The 20,576-nt window shown below is 48.4% G+C and overlaps 1 protein-coding gene across 1 annotated transcript in view; it reads left to right on the top strand.

Annotated features, from left to right (window-relative positions):
- Window positions 1–20,576, top strand: part of LOC144103216 (solute carrier family 26 member 10-like) — a 94,603-nt gene that overhangs the window by 65,462 nt on the left and 8,565 nt on the right. The window contains exons 9-15 of the mRNA XM_077635990.1: window positions 4,337–4,450; window positions 8,078–8,155; window positions 8,620–8,715; window positions 12,949–13,055; window positions 15,224–15,290; window positions 15,974–16,110; window positions 17,223–17,322. Of these exons, the coding sequence (XP_077492116.1) occupies window positions 4,337–4,450; window positions 8,078–8,155; window positions 8,620–8,715; window positions 12,949–13,055; window positions 15,224–15,290; window positions 15,974–16,110; window positions 17,223–17,322 (699 nt within the window). The remainder of the gene's footprint in view (window positions 1–4,336; window positions 4,451–8,077; window positions 8,156–8,619; window positions 8,716–12,948; window positions 13,056–15,223; window positions 15,291–15,973; window positions 16,111–17,222; window positions 17,323–20,576) is intronic.

The raw sequence follows: 20,576 nt of genomic DNA, 5'->3' as shown, positions 1-20,576 counted from the left end.
AGGCGGGTACACGCGTCTTGTCTCCTTGTGGAAGTTCCTTGCAGTTGTGATTTCCGCATAGAATAGGGGGGCCTTGGCGATAGCATCCGGGTTCGAGAGGCCGGCTCCCCGGTTGGTTAGGCCTGGGGCAAAACGGTCGACCCCTTCATTCCCAGAGTTCCCCGCGTGTGCAGGTGCCCACACTAAGCTTACGGTGATGTAGACCAAATGAGTTCGTCGAGAAATTTTGAATGGCTCGTTTAGAATCGCTGAGAATCGTGCGTGTGCGGGGATCTACGATAGCCAGCGCGATCGCGAACTGTTTGGCAGCGGTGAGAGAGTGTGTGCGCACTATGGCGGCATTGGTGAGGGTGGTGGTTGTCCTGGCTACGCAGGCCACGTATGTTTTGAAGTCGCATTTCGCCGCGTCTACGTACACGGCGTGTTTGACGGTGTAGTACCTGTCGTCCAGAGCCTGGGCCTTGAGTTGGCGGCGCGCATAGTGGCTGCTGGGCAACATGTACTTGACCATGGGTTGACGGTCAGCCGAAGATAGACTCCGGTTGGAAGGAGAGAACTGGGGTGGATGTCACGTGTATGGTTGATGTTATGACGGTAGAGATTGTGACGACCGTGTTTGGTGCGAGAAAGGCGCTGTATCGGGGCAGTTTTGTGTGCCTCGATAAGCTCTGTGAGGGTGCTGTATATCTCGAGCTGGAGCAGACGCTGCGTGCTGGCGAACTGGGGAAGTCACATTGCCGCCTTGTACGCCGAGCGGATGACGCTATTCACGGCTTCTTTTTGAACAGGAAGGTTCTCCACATTTATTGGAGGCCCCGGTAGCCGCGGAGCCGCGGCTGGTGAGCCGGCGGAGCGGGGTGACGACGTTGCTGAGCAGGCCAGTTGCCGAAAGCGTTCTATTCTGCGCGAGCCAGGTCGCGCTCCCAACTTTACCTTCGTCATCTACGCCACTGGCGATACCAGCACCGCTACAGTTGCTCCCTCCTAGCGCGGTACGCGATAAACGAAAAAAAAAACGAAGAGAGTTATGCACAAGGCCCGTGGAGGGCCTGGGAATTGGGTTAAGCACATAATGTCCAGGGAGAAGCGAATGTCGGTGATCCGACCGGGGGCGCCGGCGTTGCGTTCAGGCCTCAGGAGGGCGGACAAGGCTGAAGGGCGGTGGCCGAAGAATGGCCAAAGGGCAGAAGGACGAAATCAGAAGGGGAGTGCCCCAGTTTGCACGGACGAAAGGCGCACTGCTCATGTAGAAAATTGTGCGTTGAGAAGTGATGCAGAAAGAATCGCAGCTGAAAACCGAAGTGTCTGGGTGCAAGGGGATGTTTGGAGACGGGCAATAGACGCAGTTGTGCGCGAAAGTTTCATGTAGAAAGGGCGGCACTGAGCTGGACTGAGGCAGCACAGAGCGCAGGTCATGGGAGGCAGAGCTGGGAAGTGGAAGCGGCTGGGCTTGCAGGAGGCCAGAGTGTGGAACTGCGCAACTGCGGTCGCTGAGGTGCCCAAGCGCAGGGAAAGCGGATGTTGAACCGAGGGCAAAAGCGGGTTGTGTGTCGAGTTCACAAGGGGACTATGCAGGAGCGTGTGTACCGGAACTCGCAACACAACTAGTTAGGAGAGCTGTGGTTGACGCAGCACTCCTTGTATTGGCAGGGCGCCGATGCCCGCCAGCGGCGTGATCGAAGCCCAGGTGTTCGAACATGGCGGATGAAACTGTAGAGTCGGAGACTACGGGGTTGTGCCCTTGGTATGGGGCTTCCCTGGATGCATGGGGAGAGGCGCTGGAAGGGGTCGATGGAGCAAACAGTGGAGAAACGGCGGTCGGGGAGGAGGCCGCCGGCTGAGACTGTTGACAAGGGTCCGACGATTGCCCGCGTTGCCCTTGCCGAACCATGGGTTGGGGCTCATTCGGTGGTAGCGAAAGTGGAGAGACCGGTATGGGGAGAGATTCCGACGTAGGAGCGGGCGGAGGGAAAGCCGAAGTAGCTCAGTGAGGGAATCCTGCAAGGGGTGGCGAGTCGAGTGGTGCCGCAGCTTCTGAGTCGGGAACAGGAGCGCAGGAAGGTGGCGGGAGCTCCAAGCCAGAGTACGCCGTTAGGCCCTTCTTGAAGTCAGCGTAAATGTCTGGGCCAGGAGGCGGCAACCTAAGCTTTCCCAGGAGACTGGGTGGGAGTTCGCGGCTGGCGTGCTGATAGCGCAGCAGCTGGCTGGACACAGGGTTGACATGAAAGTGCGAGTCCAGCAGCGCCCGCCGCAAAACGGGGTCCCTGGCATAAAAAGTGGGCACGCCAGGCAGCCGAGGAAGGAAGGAGCGCTGATACGGCTGAAGGAGCTCACCGGATGTGATGGTAGGTGCGTACATGGCGACGAAAAGCTGCCGAAAGCCAGGTGCGAACAGCGGGCGTGCAGCGGAAATGCCAAGTGGGGGGACAGGACGGGCAGGAGCGCAAAGCCGGTGGAAGCGGGGTTGAATGTGGAGGGTGATCCACATTTATTGGAGGTCCCGGTAGCCGCGGCTGGGGAGCCGGTGGAGCGGGCTGTCGACACTGCTGGCCAGGCCGGTTGCCGAAAGCGTGGTTCTGCGCAAGCCAGTTCGCGCTCCCAACTTTACCTTCGCCATCAGCGCCGCTAGCGATACCAGCGCTGCCACACACCTTAGCGGCGCAGGTGGTAATAGCGGTATGAGTAGACAATGCTACTTAGAAGGAAGGCTCGTGTGAGGCGGCAGAGGCTGGTCTCCCGCAAGCCTCTGCGGCGAGTGGCGATGCGGCGGATGAGGCCGTTGATCTGGTGGGCGGCGGTTTGAATCGTTGGATGGCTTCCGAGTTCTGCGTGTTGTTCTGCACCAGCATACCTAACACGCGGATGGTCTTCACGGGAAGCATAAGGTGGTGTCGATGCAGCGCGTGATCTGCTCTTTGGGGTCGGGGACTGGATAAACTCCGACTGCGTGCAGCGTCCGAGGGGTGTTCCGAAGCATTTGGCAGCGACTTACGACTTAGCGTCCTATCCTATGAAGGAAGAGGATAAACTAGGCGCAAGGCTAATTGTGCCTATAGAGGGGGGGGGGGGGGCATCCGGCACGCCCAATGGATCACTATGTGGCCAATAGGACCAGACGTACTCCTTGGCAGCGATGTACGTTTCAGGTATGGCTCTAGCTACGAAATCTGTAGGAAACTACTCCTGAGAAGGAGCTAGTGATAGCCAGCAGCAGTTCTTAAAATCTATGCAAGCAGCAAAGTGTCGAGCTCAGCTGCTACCCTGTTCCCGCACAAATATGAACTTCAATACCACAGGTACTGCCTTACTTAAAGGCAACATTGCATCGCAGGTTGCTCCACTGGTTCGCTCGACTGAAACAACCATTAAGCGGTTAGCGGTTCACCATGCTCTTTATACCATGCCACTGTACTGCAAAACAAATTTTCGGGAGCGCGTCCCTCCGAGGACCGTAAGTGAAGTAGAAATAAAGTGTCCCCTATCTGAAAGCGGCGTTCAGCAAAGCATGAAAATCAGTGGCAGAGGATAGGAGATACGCCAACTTGTCGGCTCAGCACGAGGATGGCTTCACTCGCTAAGCCCAGGAAACATTATCAACAATACGCTCCTTGGAGAGCAGCCTTTGACTGCGAGATGAATGCGACATGCACAGCCGCGATAACCTAGTTCCAGCTGCTCGTAAGCCAGCTATGGCTCACAGATTGAACGGCAGCGTGCGCACAAAGGAGCGTTTATTAATCCAGGGCGCTCGGAAAGTTTGAAAATTGGTTTTTTGAGGAAAGCAAATGACGTTTGTCGCCAGAGCCGGAGTTGCCGGGTTCGAACTCGAAACGAGGCGGCCGCGTTTCGATGGAGGCGAAATGCAAAGGCGCCCATGTGCTGTGCGATATCGGTGCACGTTAAAGATACTCAGGTGGTCGAAATTAATCTGGAGACCTCAACAACTGCACCTCTTTCTCTCTTTCTTCGTTCACTTCACCTTCCTTCTCTTCTTTTACGGCGCAATTGGAGTGTCCGCAGAGATGTGGGACCATTAGTGCGCCATTTACTTTTCTCAAAAACCAATTTCCAAATTTTCATCACACCAACAATGTCAGTAGTTCTTCCGATCCTCTTGGAGCGGCTGTTCATGTTACTACATTTCTGAGAGGGCATTTTAAAAAAACAAATACTGATGGACATACGGACATCGTCCCATACGCTTTCTTTTCGCGTTCTTCAGTCAGCGCAGATGCCAATCTTACGGAACAATTCAAAACCTTGAATTCCATTCCGTCAGCAGCGCAGTGTAGATATCACAATTCATCATGTCGTTATGTTTTCGTTTTCTTTACAGGAGATGCTTGCATACGGCGTGAGCAGCGTCGTCGGTTCTTTCTTCATGTGCATGCCCACGGGCTCAGCGCTAGCGAGGTCTCTCGTACTCAAAGACGTCGGCGCCAGGACACAGGTGGGACCTCTTTGATTCCTGCTGGATATGGCGCTCGACATGGCGCTTTTTAGTGCGAAAGCCGTTCTTCACGGCATCAAGAATCTTGTGTGGCGTTCTTTCCTTGAGGGTGCAGAAATAAAAGAAATACTCCGCTACTGGGTTCCTAACCGGGCCGGAGCGAACAGATCAGCTTCGCTGGCCACTGCACAAGAGCACTATGCTATTGCCGCAGCCCTTCACCCCTCGTTTTAGACTGCAATAAACTCTCGCGCAGTGCATTGCTCATCATCTTCTTCATTAACTTCCATACGTGGTGCGAATAGATTAGATTAGCTTAACCTCGATCAGAGAGAGCTTAAACGGAGTATAATATCGTCTCCAGACGTTCCGACGACCCAGCAAAACAAAACCATAAGCCCGCCAAGCTAAACACAACCTTTCGCACGCCTATTCGGTTTAACAATGTTAAAACCCTAACAATTTTTTCAGCTAGCACTCGGTTGTGCGAACCTTGCAATTTGCTTTCACGTGGAGATAAGGAAAATAATGAATACAAAATTTCGTAAGGGAGACGATACTACACAATATCATCAATTTGAAAATCCGGACGCCGCCTGACCTAGAACATCTCAAGCAAGGCTGACATACATCTAGTGAGAAATGATATTAGTGCCAGGTTTTAAACTATTTCACTTCAAGGGCTGTCTCTCAGTGCCAATGAGCGCGTTTTCAAATACTTATTACATACTTATAACCTACACAATGAGCATTGGAGTGTCTTCTGTGCGTTGTGCCAGTGTAGCCGATGAACATAATTGAGCCCATGTTTGTAGAGTGTATGTCTGAAAGTATTCTCCCAGGCCATAGGATGAAAAGTGCATTGCATTTGTGTGAGATGTTCTGCCTTCCGTTTCCTCAGAGCCTCCGCGGTGGCTTAGTGGTTACAGTTCTCGGCTGCGGACCAGAAAGATGCGGGTTCCATCCTAGCCGCGGCGGTCGAAGGCAAAATGCTAGAGGCCTGTGCATACTGCGCGATGTCAGTGCATGTAAAAGAATCCCAGGTGGCAAAAATTTCTGGAGCCCTTCACTACAGCGTCCCTCATAGCCTGAATCACTTTGGGACGTTAAATCCCCAAAACCCGTCCTTTCCCTCAGCAGTGAACTGAATTCCCCCGTGCCACAACCACTCGTGTTTCCTTCATTTGCGCTGACAACAGACTGTGGTTGAATTTACTAAACTTACTCTGCCATTCTTAAAGTGATGCTCAAAAGTGCTTTTCAGCCATGCAAGCCTCGCAATAACTGTCTCACTTTTATTTGGACACCTTAACCGCACCATGCGGGGAGGAAGGACGGCGATAGTGAAAGAAAAAAAAAGTGGCTGCGGCTGAACTCATCTGAGCCAGGATATAAAGAGCGAGAGCTTTGTTAAGCATGTTTAGACACGGTTTAGCTTTGGTTCATCTCTATTTTCTTCAAGACTTCAGTGATTGCAACTCACGTCAAGCATCACGAGCCACAAGTTTAAGAGCAAGCGTCCAGAGCGGCGGTCAGCGCAACGGCGGACGTGACTGCTAAGCGCCAGAAGAAATCACGTGACGCATCGCATTCCACAACTGGCGAGGAGGAGCGGCCGAGCCGCAGCCAGCGCCGCGGCAGAGCCAAGCACGCCAAGCACGCAGCCATGACGTCGATGGAGAAGACAGAAGCAACTGCCACGCGCGATTTTGCACATTCGGCGCGCCTCCCGTTAGACGTGGTGGTGGGAAAACTTTATTTCGTCAAAATTTCGTGTAGATGGTACCGTGCTAGCGGGCCATCAGTCGTCGAGTGATGGTGGCGTGGGCGGCCCACTCCACGGCTCGACCCTGGACGGCCGGGTCTGACCTGGCCAACACGGCCTCCCACTGCTCAACAGAAGGATATTGCAGAAGAACTGCCCCCTGTGGCTCCCGTTTGAGGTCAAACCCAAGAGCCAGATGACCTTCAGGTTCAGCGTGAGAGGAGTGGAGCTTTTCGCTCTAAAAGAGGTGCCGCACTGGCAAGCTGTGGAATAATTTCCACCACCTGGACATCTTTAACGTGAGCTGACATCACACAGCACAAGGGCGCCTTTTGCGTTTCTCCCCCATCGAAACGCGCCAGCCGCGGTTAGGTCCCAGGTACTGCGGATCAGTAGCCGAGCGCCCTAACTTGGAGCCACTGCGGCAGATAAAAAGGATACCGAGGCAGAAATGCAACATCCTGTGCCGTAGCTGAAATTGCACTTTGAAGGTGTGGTTATCAAAAGCTGCAGTCTTTATTTCACGCACATTTTTCTCGGTGACGTTATTTTCCTGATTTTCTGCGCCTGCATCAGCGGCCGCCACCGCTGCCAGGGGGCGTCCGTGGCCTACCTCACCGCTTCCGTCCTACCGTGGTGGGTCTGTTCACTGCTGCGCCAATAAGTTCAAAGTTTTCTATATGGAGGCATGCTCCAATTTACAGTTATAACGTAGACAATGGCAGTGGTAATGACTGTTCTTTTGCCCATATCGGAACCACTAGGGACTCTAGATCATTCGGCTATGATCCCGGCGCTCCACCATTCAAGGACGAGTAAAACGAACTGGGAGCACTTGACATTTTCTTTGTCAATGTAAAATTAAGGCAACTCCTCTATATCTCACTATGGCCGCAAAAATGGCAGCAGCCGCGCTGGAATATATGGCGAAAGGTATACATTTCGTTCACGTAAGCTTCCATCGTGATGAAAGGGTAAAAACAAATAATAATATGTCGCAGTTAGCGATCAACATCTGTTTAGTGCATATCCCTGCTGACATGAGTGCAAATCACAATATTTTGGGAGTCCCTAGTTCTTTTTCCTGTCTGAAATTCTCCTAAAATATGCTGCGAAGTACGAAACCAGTAGTGGTGCAGGAGATACGGCTGGATAATGTCTTTTCTAATACGGCTCTCCGGTTCGCACGAAGCACCAGTACATATCTGTACCCAGTCCCTGTCATCGGCTTAATGCGGCTTAAAGCGTAGCGTAAGCTTCATTGCTGCAAAGAGCGCTTTCTTAGGAGCCAATCCTGCAATACAACAAAGAAAAAGGCGTCTTGGCGAGGTGCGTTTGCACAATAAATATTGAAAAGAAAAAATGCGGTTAATGACTCACCAACACTTTCATTCTGTCTTTGGTGCAGAAGCGGTTATTAGTTCTTAGTCTGTCAGGGCAATTCCGAACTACCGAATGTCTTTGGCTAGCCTAGAACCGGCGATGCACAGGTGGTGCGGATAACGGGCCCTTCTTTTAGCCTCACAGTATTAAGTCCTTGGCTGGTGTCCTGGACTGAAAGCGCAGGAGAACGGACATCTGGTTGCGATAGCTGACGTTCTCTCCTTGTCATTGTCGATATTAATGCCCCAAAACTACTTGGGCCCTATTTTTCTTTTTTCATTTGCTGATCGACTATTATCCGAGCCGCAATTTTTCCTGCTACCGAGTCATAAAGAGCAAAAATTGGCCATTTTTCAAGTCGTGCATATTAATCACGGCCGTATTCATAGGTACAATCTTGTGCCTCTCCTTGACTGCCGAAAGAACCTGAGACTGAGTTCCGGTGTTCTTTACAGCTCATAATGGTTGTTGCTGTGCAGGTGTCTGGCCTCGTCTCGTGTTCATTCGTGGCCATCACGCTGTACGTCTTCGCTCCGCTTTTCCGACCGCTGCCAGAGGTGAGAGTCCACCAAGGCAGTAAACATGTCTTCCAGCGCAAATCACCACGAACTTTGCTCAGCGCACAACGTTATTAGTAAGAACATTTCCTGCCATACTTTGTTGCCGCTAGATGAGAATAGAACTAGGTTCTAGAGTGCACGCCGTCGCATATTGTGAGCATCAATACGAGCTAGCTGTGTAAGTGCTCCTAGTGGGGGCGCGCGATGCAGCCTCCTGATTACATGCTAGAAAGCGATCGGTCCTTGTACTCTGACAATCATCAGAGTTGTTATGAACAACACAAGTGTGCAAACGTCCTTAGAACGCTTTTGTGATTACGAACATTCAGAAAAATATTAAATTTTGCAAGCGTTAGGCAGACACACCGCGGTCCCTACCTTAAATAAACTGAAAGCGGCCTTCTTTACTTGCTTAGACCAATGCATTTGTTTTTGCTCGGGGGTTTGCGCTTTTATTTCAGTGCGTTCTCGGCGCGGTGGTCATAACGGTGCTGGTTCCGATGTTGTTCAAGCTGCGGAATCTTCCTAGGCTGTGGAAAATAAGCCGCTTTGACTTTGTAAGTAAAGTTTCACAAAAGTATATCTTACATAGTACCTTACGCCACTAATGCTAGATTGATGGTTTCTGCAATTATTCTTTCGGGCTAGCTGCAAGAATTCTTAAAAATGTTTCCCATTTTTGCCAAACCAAAATACAGATTTGAAGGCGCCCTTCTTCGAGACCAATACAAAATTACAAACTCAAGGCAGTTCAGGCGAGCTACCACAGGCTAGAAGAACCTCGTCCCTAATCTCACCGACTTATCGTCTCCTGTTTACGGAGCAGCGTTGTTTTGCATTTTGAATAAGCACCAACTAGACCTAATTCTTCTGTTTTTCCGTAAAATTAAAAACTGAACCTCGTCTATTGGCTTGCTTTATGATCTTGTGCAGAAGGAAGGGAAAGATTAATGGTTTCCTACTTTCGCTAGGTTTCTGATATGCGATATAGCGAGTGTTCTTCGTGAGCTTCGCATGTGTTGACTTTCTTAACGACAATTGTGAAGGCACACAATGTTCACGCTACCACACATGATCCTTCTACGAATGGCCCCGCCAACGTTAGCCAGATATTAAAAATACACCGAGGCACAACTGGTGATCCACCTTTATCCATGTTGTCGGCCACTGTACGTGGTAAGTCGGAGTATTTTTGAATTTCTTTCAACTGATAACGGCGAAGCTTTAACGAAATTGTGAGTTTAGCTACTGACTTTGCTGCGTAAATTCTACTTCCAAAGTGTAGAACAACAGTTTTTTTTAATTTGATCTACAGATGTTTTTCAAGTTTAAATGAAAGCACGAAAGTAAAAAAAAAATTGCTGTGGTTTAGCTCTGGTCAACACTAGTTGAATTGCGGAAGCGTCGTTTCCTCCGCTCGTCATCTACGCAGCGTATCATTCCGACACTCTCGAGAACTCAAGCCAGTCCCTTCCGCCGTTTAAGAGTCACTCCGGGACGTGGAACGACTTCTTTTAGCCGCATCTTCGTTACGACGCTTCTCGAGTCGTGCGGCGCGCTCCTCAGGCATCTCATGAGAGCGTTGTCTCTTCCTCGCTTCGTTCTGTCGTTGTTGCCTCTCTTTCGCGCTCTCCATAACGACTACAATACATATATATATATATATATATATATATATATATATATATATATATATATATATATATATATATATATATATATATATATATATATATATATATATATATATATATAGCCCTCGCGAGGCGACATCTCCCCTCCCTCTACCCCAGCGGAGCACATCTGGTGCGGCGACGGCAGCGGCGTCGACGCCGGCGCCATCTGTTGAAGCGTGGCTGCGGCGTTGGTAGGCAACGGCGGCTCAAGGTTGTTCATTGGCCATGTGCATACGACATGCGGCATATGGCATACGACATACGGCCTACGGCTGAAGTGCGCGACGAGCCTTAATGGGTCGCTGGCTGTCGTAGTAAGGTGGTGGTAGTGGTTGTTTATTAAAATAATAGTAGAAAGGAAGGAAAAGATTTTTGCTAGCCCCGGCATCTACCATCGATACTGAAGCACCTGAGCTGGGGCAGCGGAAATAAAGTATAGCAGGCAGAATGGAGAAATGAAATGAAAGAGGTGAGGGGACAGAAAGAGAGGATAGGGGGAGGCTGGCGTAGTAAAGCTTTCGCCTTAAAAATCGGCGTGCGGTTTAACACTTCCAAGTCCATGCAGAGCGAACGCTCCATTACTCATGGCTACGCTTCATTAGAAGCTTGAAGCGGCTCGCAGGCGTTTCCAGCACACTGTCAGCCACGCTCTCATCCATGGCGAAAGTGCATGCGAGAGCGGCATCGCCTCCTTAAGCGAACGCCGAGTCACGTGCATAATCACATGATCACATCAGGCGAAGTGGCGGTCGGTGCACCGTGGTCGGGGCAGTGGTGCGGCGGCGGTCGGCTCAGGGGCAAGTCACGTCATCTCCCGTCACAACCACACCTCCGGCGCTCCTCTTATTGAGGGTACTACAACACCCGATGACCTTGGCGAAGCTTGGCGTAGTGGTCCGGTCCGAAAATGCATACGGCCATGCGCCCTAGAGCCGCCATAGCAGCGTTCTTAAATATCGCAGTGGTGAACGTCGCCGCGTTCCATGGAACCGCGAATCTGACGGGGCGAAATAATAAAGTGGGTTCTAGTGCCAAAGTGAAAGTAACATCTGGTATCTACTCACGTTCAGTGCGCATAATAATAGTCGCGTAGGCTTTCTCTTAGGTATGCGCAGGCCGAAACTCTAAGCAGCGTTCGTTGTTGTCGGTCGTCCGAATGTTTTGCCTGTACGACCGCAGGCAAATCTCCAATTTCAGAAATCGATCCTTCGGAATGCAAAGACGCCGCTTGCAAGACGCCAGACGGGAAACACCATCCGCCGACTCAACAGTTTCTCCTTGCGTATTGCTGTCGGGAACCAGCGCATCAGCTGTTTCCTCCCTGAAAGCTTAGAGGTCGCAGGTGGTACTTTCAATTTTTTCCGTTAGCGCACACTTTATTCTTTTCGCGCCTTCATATTTGTGGCAGCATCGAAAGTGGATATGTCAGGGAATTCGGAGTTTTAAAGTGCTGCTATCGCAGTGCTTGGGTGCGTGATCACGTCGGGATTTTTCATATTTCACGCGCTCTGTTTTAGAAGCTTAAAAAATAAAGTCTGCTACAAATCAGAATAAAACTCATGAATTCGGCGTATTTTTGGACGATCTAAAATTTCCCGGCAAAATTTGTACCGGGACTGCAAGAACTTTAAAGTAAATGTCGTTGAGTTTTGAAATTTTTCCACTCAACAGATTGGGAAAGCATTCCAACTTGCTACATACTGCGGTCAACAACATGATTGAAGTTTCATAGTTTTCAAGAATGCAACAGAACGAGGACAAGAGCCACAAGAGACACAAAGACGGCGCTGTCTCTTCTATCTCTTGTCCTCGCTGTGTTGCGCTGTTGCAAAACTATGAAGCACTAACAACTTGCCCAATCTTCCGTTCTTCTACAGTTTAGGAATTAAGTTGCCTCCTCGTACTTTGCTTGGCGCAATTTTTAAACCTTGCCAAAAATTAGATTGGACATCTGGTATATGGTGTGACCAATGCTTGGTACAATTGATCCTTGAAGAACGAGGCGCAGGAGACATGAGCTGCAAAGAAGACAAGGCACACAGGCCACATGGGTCATAACAACAATGGACTGTATACCTTTCTTCTGAGCGTAGAAATTTCGGTTTTGCCATTCTGCCCAGGTGCCAAAGCTGCGTTGGCTAAGCCGTTCAGCCAAGGGAACATCAACGGTCCGCCTTAAGAAACAAATCCTGAAAAATTAGCAACCTCACAAATCGCAACAGCTGATGAAGCAAGCAAAAGCGTTTTCAAAGGGTTTTGTTGTCTGAAAATGGTTTGAAGGAGTGCGTTACTTTAGGGAAGTGGAGCAGGAAACCAGAGCGGACTAGCTTTTTGAAGCTATAATTTAGGCCATTCTCTGCTTGTGTGATCTGTTGGACACCTCACTCTAAGTCAATCATTCTGAAACATCGTAAAGGATAACTCCCGGTCTTCCGACTTCCTCTTTATCTAGTGTATTTGTTCCTGCAATGCAAGTGTAGTTGCCTCCCCTGTCTTCCTTTCTGGAAACCAGCCCAATTTGTCTTACTTGTTAATAGGCTACGAAGGAGGTCTTTGAGGAATACTTAAGCAAGCTCTGTACCGACACAGTGGAAAAGAAGCAGATCTTTATCTACGACAAATTGTTTGCAGAAGTTAATAGACAAATGAATAGCTGTGCAGGTCGTTATTTGCTTATTTATATTAGCATATTTGCTTGGATTCGAGCTTTTACACTGCATATTCGTCGATGTGAAGTGGATGCTTTCAATTTTTCGAATAATTAGGCAAGGCGACCAACAGCTTATAAGTTGCTGTACTCTACGGGAATGATGAACGGGTAGCTATAGCGCTAAATAGTTTGCACACTTGGACAGGATATACTTAATTATACAGGAGTATGGCTAGTGAACACCTTCGTCATCCATGGTATGAATATAGAGATCGCAGTCATCTTCTAGGATTAATTGCAAATCATGAATTGTGTGCCCCTGTTCATGAAGAGCTGACCACGCTGGCTTTTTTAGAGACATTCATTTCTGAATTGTAACTTAAGAAAAAAAATTGTACTAAAGTGGAGCATTCACGTGCTTCCGCGCAGTCAACAGACAGGATATTTGGATGTAAATATTGCAGGCCCTGTGGCTATCCAGCTTCCTGTCCGTGATCTTCCTGGATGTCACCTACGGCCTCATGGTGGGGGCTCTGATTGGTCTCCTGGTTATATTCTTGAAGCTGAATACGTAAGCATGCCTTCACTTTGGTGGATTGAGCCTTACTTGAAATCCGGGAAGTTTCTTCCATTTCACGAATTCTAATCACCAAAGATTTAACAATCTCTGCTCTGCAAAATGCCACATAAACATAGAATTGGAGTAGCTGGTACTGAAATGCATAAAATATTTTTTTTTAATTTCCAGCCCATAGCACAGGGAGGCAGACTGGCGGCAAGGCGGACAATTTAAAAACGTAACTTAAGGTAGCACTGCAAACAGCCATAGACTATAATGTTAAAATGTGTCTGACGCTTCTCGTTGGGAACAATCCGAATTATATTTGCGAAAAGACGGTCATATAGCGTCATTTAGACGAAATTTAGCGTCATTGTTGAAGTACGTAAATTAACGAATTAAAGTTATATTTTGTGGTAGCAGCCCTTACTAACAACGCAATTGACTAATAAGAAGAACAAGAAATGCCAGCGCATGCAGATAATAGGTAAGTCCTATGGGATGGCACTCCGCGCACCGCTATTGCCGGAAGCAGCGCTTACGATGGTTCTAGCTGGGAGACGAAAATTGCATATTAGAAACTTGGTAGCAGTCACAGCAATGGCCTTGAAAGAAAGAAAAATAATCGCCAACTGTTTTTTTTTGGTGCACGTTGTTGTGCAGTCATGTTTACCGCACTAAATAAACTGACAAGACCTGCTATTTCAATATATGTCTGTGTGTCGACGACACTTTCATTCAGGATGTTCAGAGACTCAGATATTCCTCAGAGCTCTGCCAAAAATAAAATACAGTACGCAGCAGACAACTGTTTCATTCACATCCTGACCCGATGCCTTTATCAGCGAGTGCTTCATTTTGGTTAAAGTAAACGTTGGTTGGCAAGGGGGTGGTGCGGGAGTGATCGGCAGGTGAACAAAAGTACTCCATTGGATTATGTTTAATGCATGGGGCCGTTGGCGCAGCAAGATTACGAAACATAACAATCCAGATCAAACACGCACAGTGTGAGAACTGGTATATTTAACTGGAAAAGAAAAGACCGTGGAAGCCTACAGCAAATGCATAAAGCAAATAAGAAATGAATTCGTTTTATGGTAATTCAAGACGCAGTGTCTCGTCCGCATCAAGATTAGGGTATATTAATAAGCGAAGCTGTAAAGGGAATTTAACCAACGTGAGGTCGCATGTGCGGTGTGTGGCCAATATATAGAAATCATCGAATACAATGTGATAGAATGTGGTAGCATTCTTCCAGATGTGCACGCATGCAGCACAACTATTGCCGAAACCGTAGTGTCCAGACTTAAAGAGAACAATGTGAATGCAATTGCAGTAGATATTAGTAAACACATTTTGATGATTGGAGCATTAAGCTTAGCGCAGTTACCGACAGGAAATAATTCAGAATTTTCTATTCGTACGGCATGCAAATTCATAGAATGTATATTTAAAACAGGAGGCATTTTTAAATAGTGCTTTTAAGTTGACAGTTTAGCGAACTAGAGAGAAAAAAATACCGATCTTGAGGGCAGCCTTCATTTAAAAAGATAAATAACTAGCATCAATTAATCCTTACCTATCTGAATCACATAGAAAAAGAAATCCAACTAACAAGCGGTACAGACACTGGGCTGTGCTGGGGACGTGTGACTCATAGTTCGAGTGACAGAGCACTGAACGCGTATGAGCAGAGGCATAACGTGATGGCAGGGAGAAGTTCAACGTAGGCGAGGCTGTGAATCAATTCTTTGGTATAGCACTTGCAATTAGAGCCAGCAACTTTTGAAATAAATGGGCTGTTCCAGCGGTGTAAGCGTAGAACGCTGCGTACCTATCTAACGAGCGCAGCACGGATATCGCGAGCGACTTTTCATGCGCGTATGCATAGATGCCGGGGGCATCACGCTAGCCAACGAGAAACGGTGAAGGAAAAGAGTGGTGTTGGCCCGAAGACACGAGTCTTAAGAATTCTCCATACCAAAAGGAAATGTACATAAGCGTTATGCGAAGCCATTCATGTGCTTTTATGTCGCATTGAGGTCGTGTATTTACGAGTACAGCACGAAAGCGCTTTATTGGCGCCATAGGAGGCGACGACAGTGGCACAAAGCTTTCGCAGAGTTAAGCGATTTACGTAATACAATTCAAAATGACGCAATTTTTCTTTCCGCTGACAGGCAAACTGGATCTCGACTACAGACTCGCAGGCCTGACATCTTTGTATCGGCGGAGCCGACGGCAGAGGTTAGTGTGACGAATGAGTAACCTAAAAAGCTCCTGTTGGAACAACTTCCGCACAGGTACTTTCTCGGGGGGGGGGGGGGGGGGGGGCACATAATGATCGTAACTTTTTCGACATTAATGACAACAAACTTCGGGCATCACATGGGCCGTGGGGGAACAGGAACATGACAGACGGCATATGCCAGTGGTCATTATTTATACAAACGAGAAACCAGCATTTCCCAACAAAATGAACAGAAAAGAAAGATTAAACGAATTGGATTTCAGGAATCTTGAAAGCTTACAAAAGTATCGAGTATTAAGAACATGATAGACAATAAATTTGCAACGGGGAAAAAACTACACACTTAAGAAAAATTCAAATATACAAGCGCATTGTTGCACGGACTCCAATCCGTCATGATCTGCCTCACTTTGGAGATTCCTGAAAGCGGCAGACAAAATTGTGGTTATAGGCTACGCTGCATTACGGACAGAAAAAAGAAATTACTTTAAATTTTTGCATTGTTGTAATTGCAATCTAAAGAAGCAGCAGTGCTTTAAGATTTTTATTAGAGAACGCATTCTTCCGGCAACTAACTCACATAATGATCGCCCGAATAAGCATTACTGGATAAGAGAGTGCTCATGTTCGTGAACTTCATGTTTCGCTGTGTTTTTTTTTTCATCCATTGCAATTTCAGTTCGATAAGGTGACCGTTTACCGCTTTGGCGGACCGCTATGCTTCGCCTCGCACCACACCGTTGTAGACGACTTCGAGGAGATGTTCACGCGGAGCTTTCCGCCCGCTGGCAAAAACGTCGCGAAGCTCAACAAAATGTGAGAAACAGCTCAACGTTTTCAGTTCAGTTTTTTCGGTTGCTTTAAAAATCGTGATACCCACTAATTCAACCCGGACATTATGTGGTACATTAAATAATAACAGTGTTCGTGATGAAGTTTAGTGTTAAAAAGCTGCGAACGTCAGTTGCTGGCCTTAGTGGCGACACTTCGATGTCATTCATATTAAAACGGTATTTTTAACGCTAACAAAACACGTACACGAAATGAAAAGGAAGTACACGGGATTGTCCTGAAAGCCAGTTCTTTTATATCATGCGTCATTCATACTTTCTCTGTTAAATTAACAGGACAGTCCTACAAAGACATAAGTGCAAATAATTAAAAACAACAAAATATACAGTACTTAAATTAATATGACACTTTCACCTAACAAATCAGCCATGCTCACTGTGTAAGAACTGAAAACTCGATCGTTGGGATAGTAATATAAACAACAGATGCGAAGCTTTGAGGTAATAATGAAAACCCAGTAATAACCTGCTTGCTCAAAGTGCTGCAACGTTCGGAAAGCAAGTGCTAAAAAATTCTCGCCCAAGCGTACTGCACAGCCTGGAAAAGGGGTATTTTAGAGCATTCATTACGTTTGGGCAAATTGTGCCAAGGTGTCTATGACCAGATATCGCGTTTCCGTTCGAACGTTCGCTCAAAATTGCTTGTAGAGGTGCGTATAAAAGTATGAATTCAGCTGTGCAGCAGCGCCAACAACAGTGCGTGGGCATCAAGTTTTGTGTGTGTGCGTGTGAGGAAGGGGGGGGGGGGGTGGCTGTTTGCGTGTCCGTGTATATGTGCGTGCGTAAATATCAGCTGTCTCTAGATGTAATTCAACGGGCCTCTTTTTCTAGAATTCAGTGTGTACGAGCAATGTTAAAATGAAAACACTAAGTGCGACTCAATATCAAATACTATCTTGTTGCTGCCGAGAACTTGCAAGGTACTTAATGAAATCATCTACTTAGAATAAGAGTACACAAAAAAGGATACATTTAAGTCGTAATTCTTTAGAGATAATTAGTTCAGCTAAAATAAAGTGATGCCTTTCTTATTTGTTGGACTTCTGAAGTAGGGTACTTTGCGAACCTTTGTTTCAGGGAAGAGGCTGACCTTGATGCTGACACCGTGCGGGCCATCGTGATGGATTGCTCAGCCATCAGTTTTATCGACTCGTGTGGTCTTCGTGCGCTGGACACTGTGAGAATAATTTTCGTCCTGATACATCTTTTCAGTCCTGGAATGATGATGGAGTCCCACAGTGATGGTGATGATGACGTCCTCAGGCTTAATGGCACATAAAACACTCACGGTGCGCGTGTAAACCTTAACCTCCTTGTCTTTTGGTACTACCAGCGGCCACCTAGTGGCATTATTCCTCCTCCCGAAAAAAAATACTGAAAATCATTAGGGCACTACGAGCTAACTGGAGTGGGTAACGGGGCAAAAACAAACGAAGGGGCAAAATGAAAACGCGAATGGGCTCCATGAGACAAAAAAAAAACAGCTGTGGAAGCAGTGTACGTTAGTGCATGAAATAGGGCTTCATACGGAGTACGTGCAAGAAGAAGAAGAAGACGGCGATTAGTGGGCCGGCTGTCTGACACCGGTCCGTAATTTTCGGCTGTATTTTCTCACTTCAGAGGTTTTCCAGTCTTTTTATCGTGTGTCCTCGACGTGCGATGACCTGGGGGTCCCTGGCCGCCGGCAAAAGCACGTCAAGCGACCTCCTCGGCGCTGTGCGCCGTATCAACGCCGACACGGAACATCACCGCCAGCTGAACTCCATGCTGCACTGATGGCAGCAGCGCCAGCGGCGGGTCCAGCGGCTACAGACCAGGCCCCGCCAAACAAGAGACTGCGCGACGACCAAGCCAGCAACGAGCCTCTGACCGACCATCCAGAGGACATGGACCAAGCATCATTTACAGTTGTATCGTACAAGAAAAAGAGAGCTACCGGGGTTCCTGTAGTTTTCAGGCCCACTGAGGAAGGAGGAAGCCTATGGAAAGCCAACCCCAACATTGTGGCTTCGGCGGTTGTAGCATCGGCTCAAGAAAAAGTCCTCAGCCATCGCATTCACAAGGATGGGAGCCTGATGGTTACAGTATCGACGCTGCCCGCCGCCAACCGTCTGCTCACGGTAACTAAGCTGGCTGGAGTGGCTGTAGAGGCCAGAGTCCCATACTCTTACATGGCAAGCTATGGCAAAATACTAGATGTACCTGTCACCTACACAGACGAAGATCTGCAGGAATATCTACGCGACCAAGGTGTCCTCTCAGCAAGGAGGCTAATCGCCTACACTCCTGAGGATGGTGGAAAGATAAAAGCGCTACGCCGTCACACAGTTATATTGGAATTCGCAAAAGATGCGCCGCTACCAAAACCAGTAACGGTGGGGTTCTGTAGTTACCCTGTAACTGAATACGTCGGAGCAGCAACTCAGTGCTATAAATGTGAGAGGCATGGCCACATATCAAGACACTGTAACGGCCCCGTGCGCTGCAAAGTGTGTGCTGGCCCCCACTCGCACAAAGAATGCACTTCGAGAGCGCACCCTAAATGCGCTAACTGCGGTGGCCCACACCCTGCTTCCTATGGAGGGTGTTATAAAAAGAAATCAGCCACAGTTGCTCGCACGGCAGAGCAAACACAAGGGAAACCCCCTAAGCGCCATGAACCACCACCTAACCCCGACGTGGTTTTCACGACTACGGCAGCTCTTTCCGAGAATCAGTCAACACAGCGTGGCAGAGCAGCTGACAAGACCTACGCAGATGCGGTAAAAAAGAAGCGTTGGAAGTCAGTTGGTTCTCCTTCATCAAAGCTACTGCAATGCACTACACAAGACCCGACAAACAGCGTCGCTTGCTCTGACCCTAGGGCGCCATAACATGACAAGAAGATCAGCGGCAGGCAGCAAACCGGAAGCTCGGAACAAGATGTCACATGCCTACTGATTCCGATGCTGTTTGCAGCCATCAAGGCTCTTATCCGTGCAAACCCCTCGTCAGGAAGACTCCCAGAAGTAGAAGCTGTCCTTGCAATGGAGCCGTTGGTGTCGGTCTCCTACGCTCCGCAGGGGCGTAATACCACACTTCAGTAATCATGGTTTCCACAGCGAGAACTTCACCGCAGCTGACAATCCACAACATCTTTCGTACATGGACCATTTTCTAGTGGAACGCTCGCGGGCTACGCTCTAAACTCTCAGATTTCCGACAGCTCGTGCGAGCGTACCGCTTCCCCTTCATAGTCATCTGTGAATCACGCGTCGAGAAAACTTTCCGACTCAATGGATACTATTTCCATCATTCACAACGACCATATAACGTCAGCAGATTGCTGATAGGCTTTCGCAAGGATATCCCGGCCTCACCGGTTGATGTCCCGCCTCACAGCGACAATGAATACGTATGCGCTGTCACAGTTATTGCCGGACAACAGTACACTCTGATTGGAGTATATCTTGAGCCAGGCACGCCATTTGATGCTTTGGGACTTGAAGACTTGATAGCAAGGACGCCCTCTCCGCATATTATTTGCGGAGACTTCAATGCTCATAATGAAATTTGGGGCAGCTCACATACATGTGCCCGAGGTGCCAAGCTTGCAAAACTTCTCTCCAAGCATTCAGTTCAGCCATTAAATGACGGCAGCATCACCTACCTCCGAGGCCCGACGACTACCAGCAGCATCGACGTGACATTTGTCACAAGTTCATTCGCCCACAACTTTGGCTGGTGCACTGATTTGGAGACACGTGGAAGCGACCATTACCCAATCCTCATATCGGCTTTCCATGCGCAGAGGAACCCAAAGAAATTCCTTATAAAATCTACAGACTGGGACGCATACAAGGACGCTGTAAGCAGAGGAGTTACTGCGGCAACTCGCAATGAGGAATTAGCATCGACAATTGCGTATTGCCTGAGGGCGAGTACACAACTTACAGCTAAAAATGATAACCTACCTTCAAATGATGACACATTCCAAAGGCTTTGCGCTATACGCAGGCGAGCTGAAAGGAAAGCTCTGCGCACAAAAAGCCTCGATAACCTACGTGCATGTAGACGGGCACAACGTCACATTCGACGCTACATAGATAAACGCAGTCGGCAAAAGTGGCGTGACTTTTGTTCTACGCTGGTTGTGCGCAAACCAGTAACCAATATTTGGCGGATAGTTAGAGGTATGCGCACGCCACTTCAACAACTCCACCTCTTCGCTGCACTCTCCCTTCACGAACAAAAATCTATAAAAGAATTCTCAGAAGAATACTGCAAGCTGCTGTCGGCAGGGTCAGGGCATTCGACACTCTCCGCAGATGGTCAAACAGGCATCCCAAAGGCGGCAGTGCCAGCGTTAGACCTGCCTTTCACAATGGAAGAACTATCCACAGCTATCGCGGAGACAAACAGGCACACGTCTCCGGGTCATGATGAGGTGAC

The sequence above is a fragment of the Amblyomma americanum genome, chromosome 9 (genome assembly GCF_052857255.1).
Source record: "Amblyomma americanum isolate KBUSLIRL-KWMA chromosome 9, ASM5285725v1, whole genome shotgun sequence".
In the NCBI taxonomy this organism is placed as follows: domain Eukaryota; kingdom Metazoa; phylum Arthropoda; class Arachnida; order Ixodida; family Ixodidae; genus Amblyomma; species Amblyomma americanum.
The sequence above is the reverse complement of the archived record's forward strand: the minus strand, read 5'-3'. Positions and strand labels throughout refer to the sequence as shown.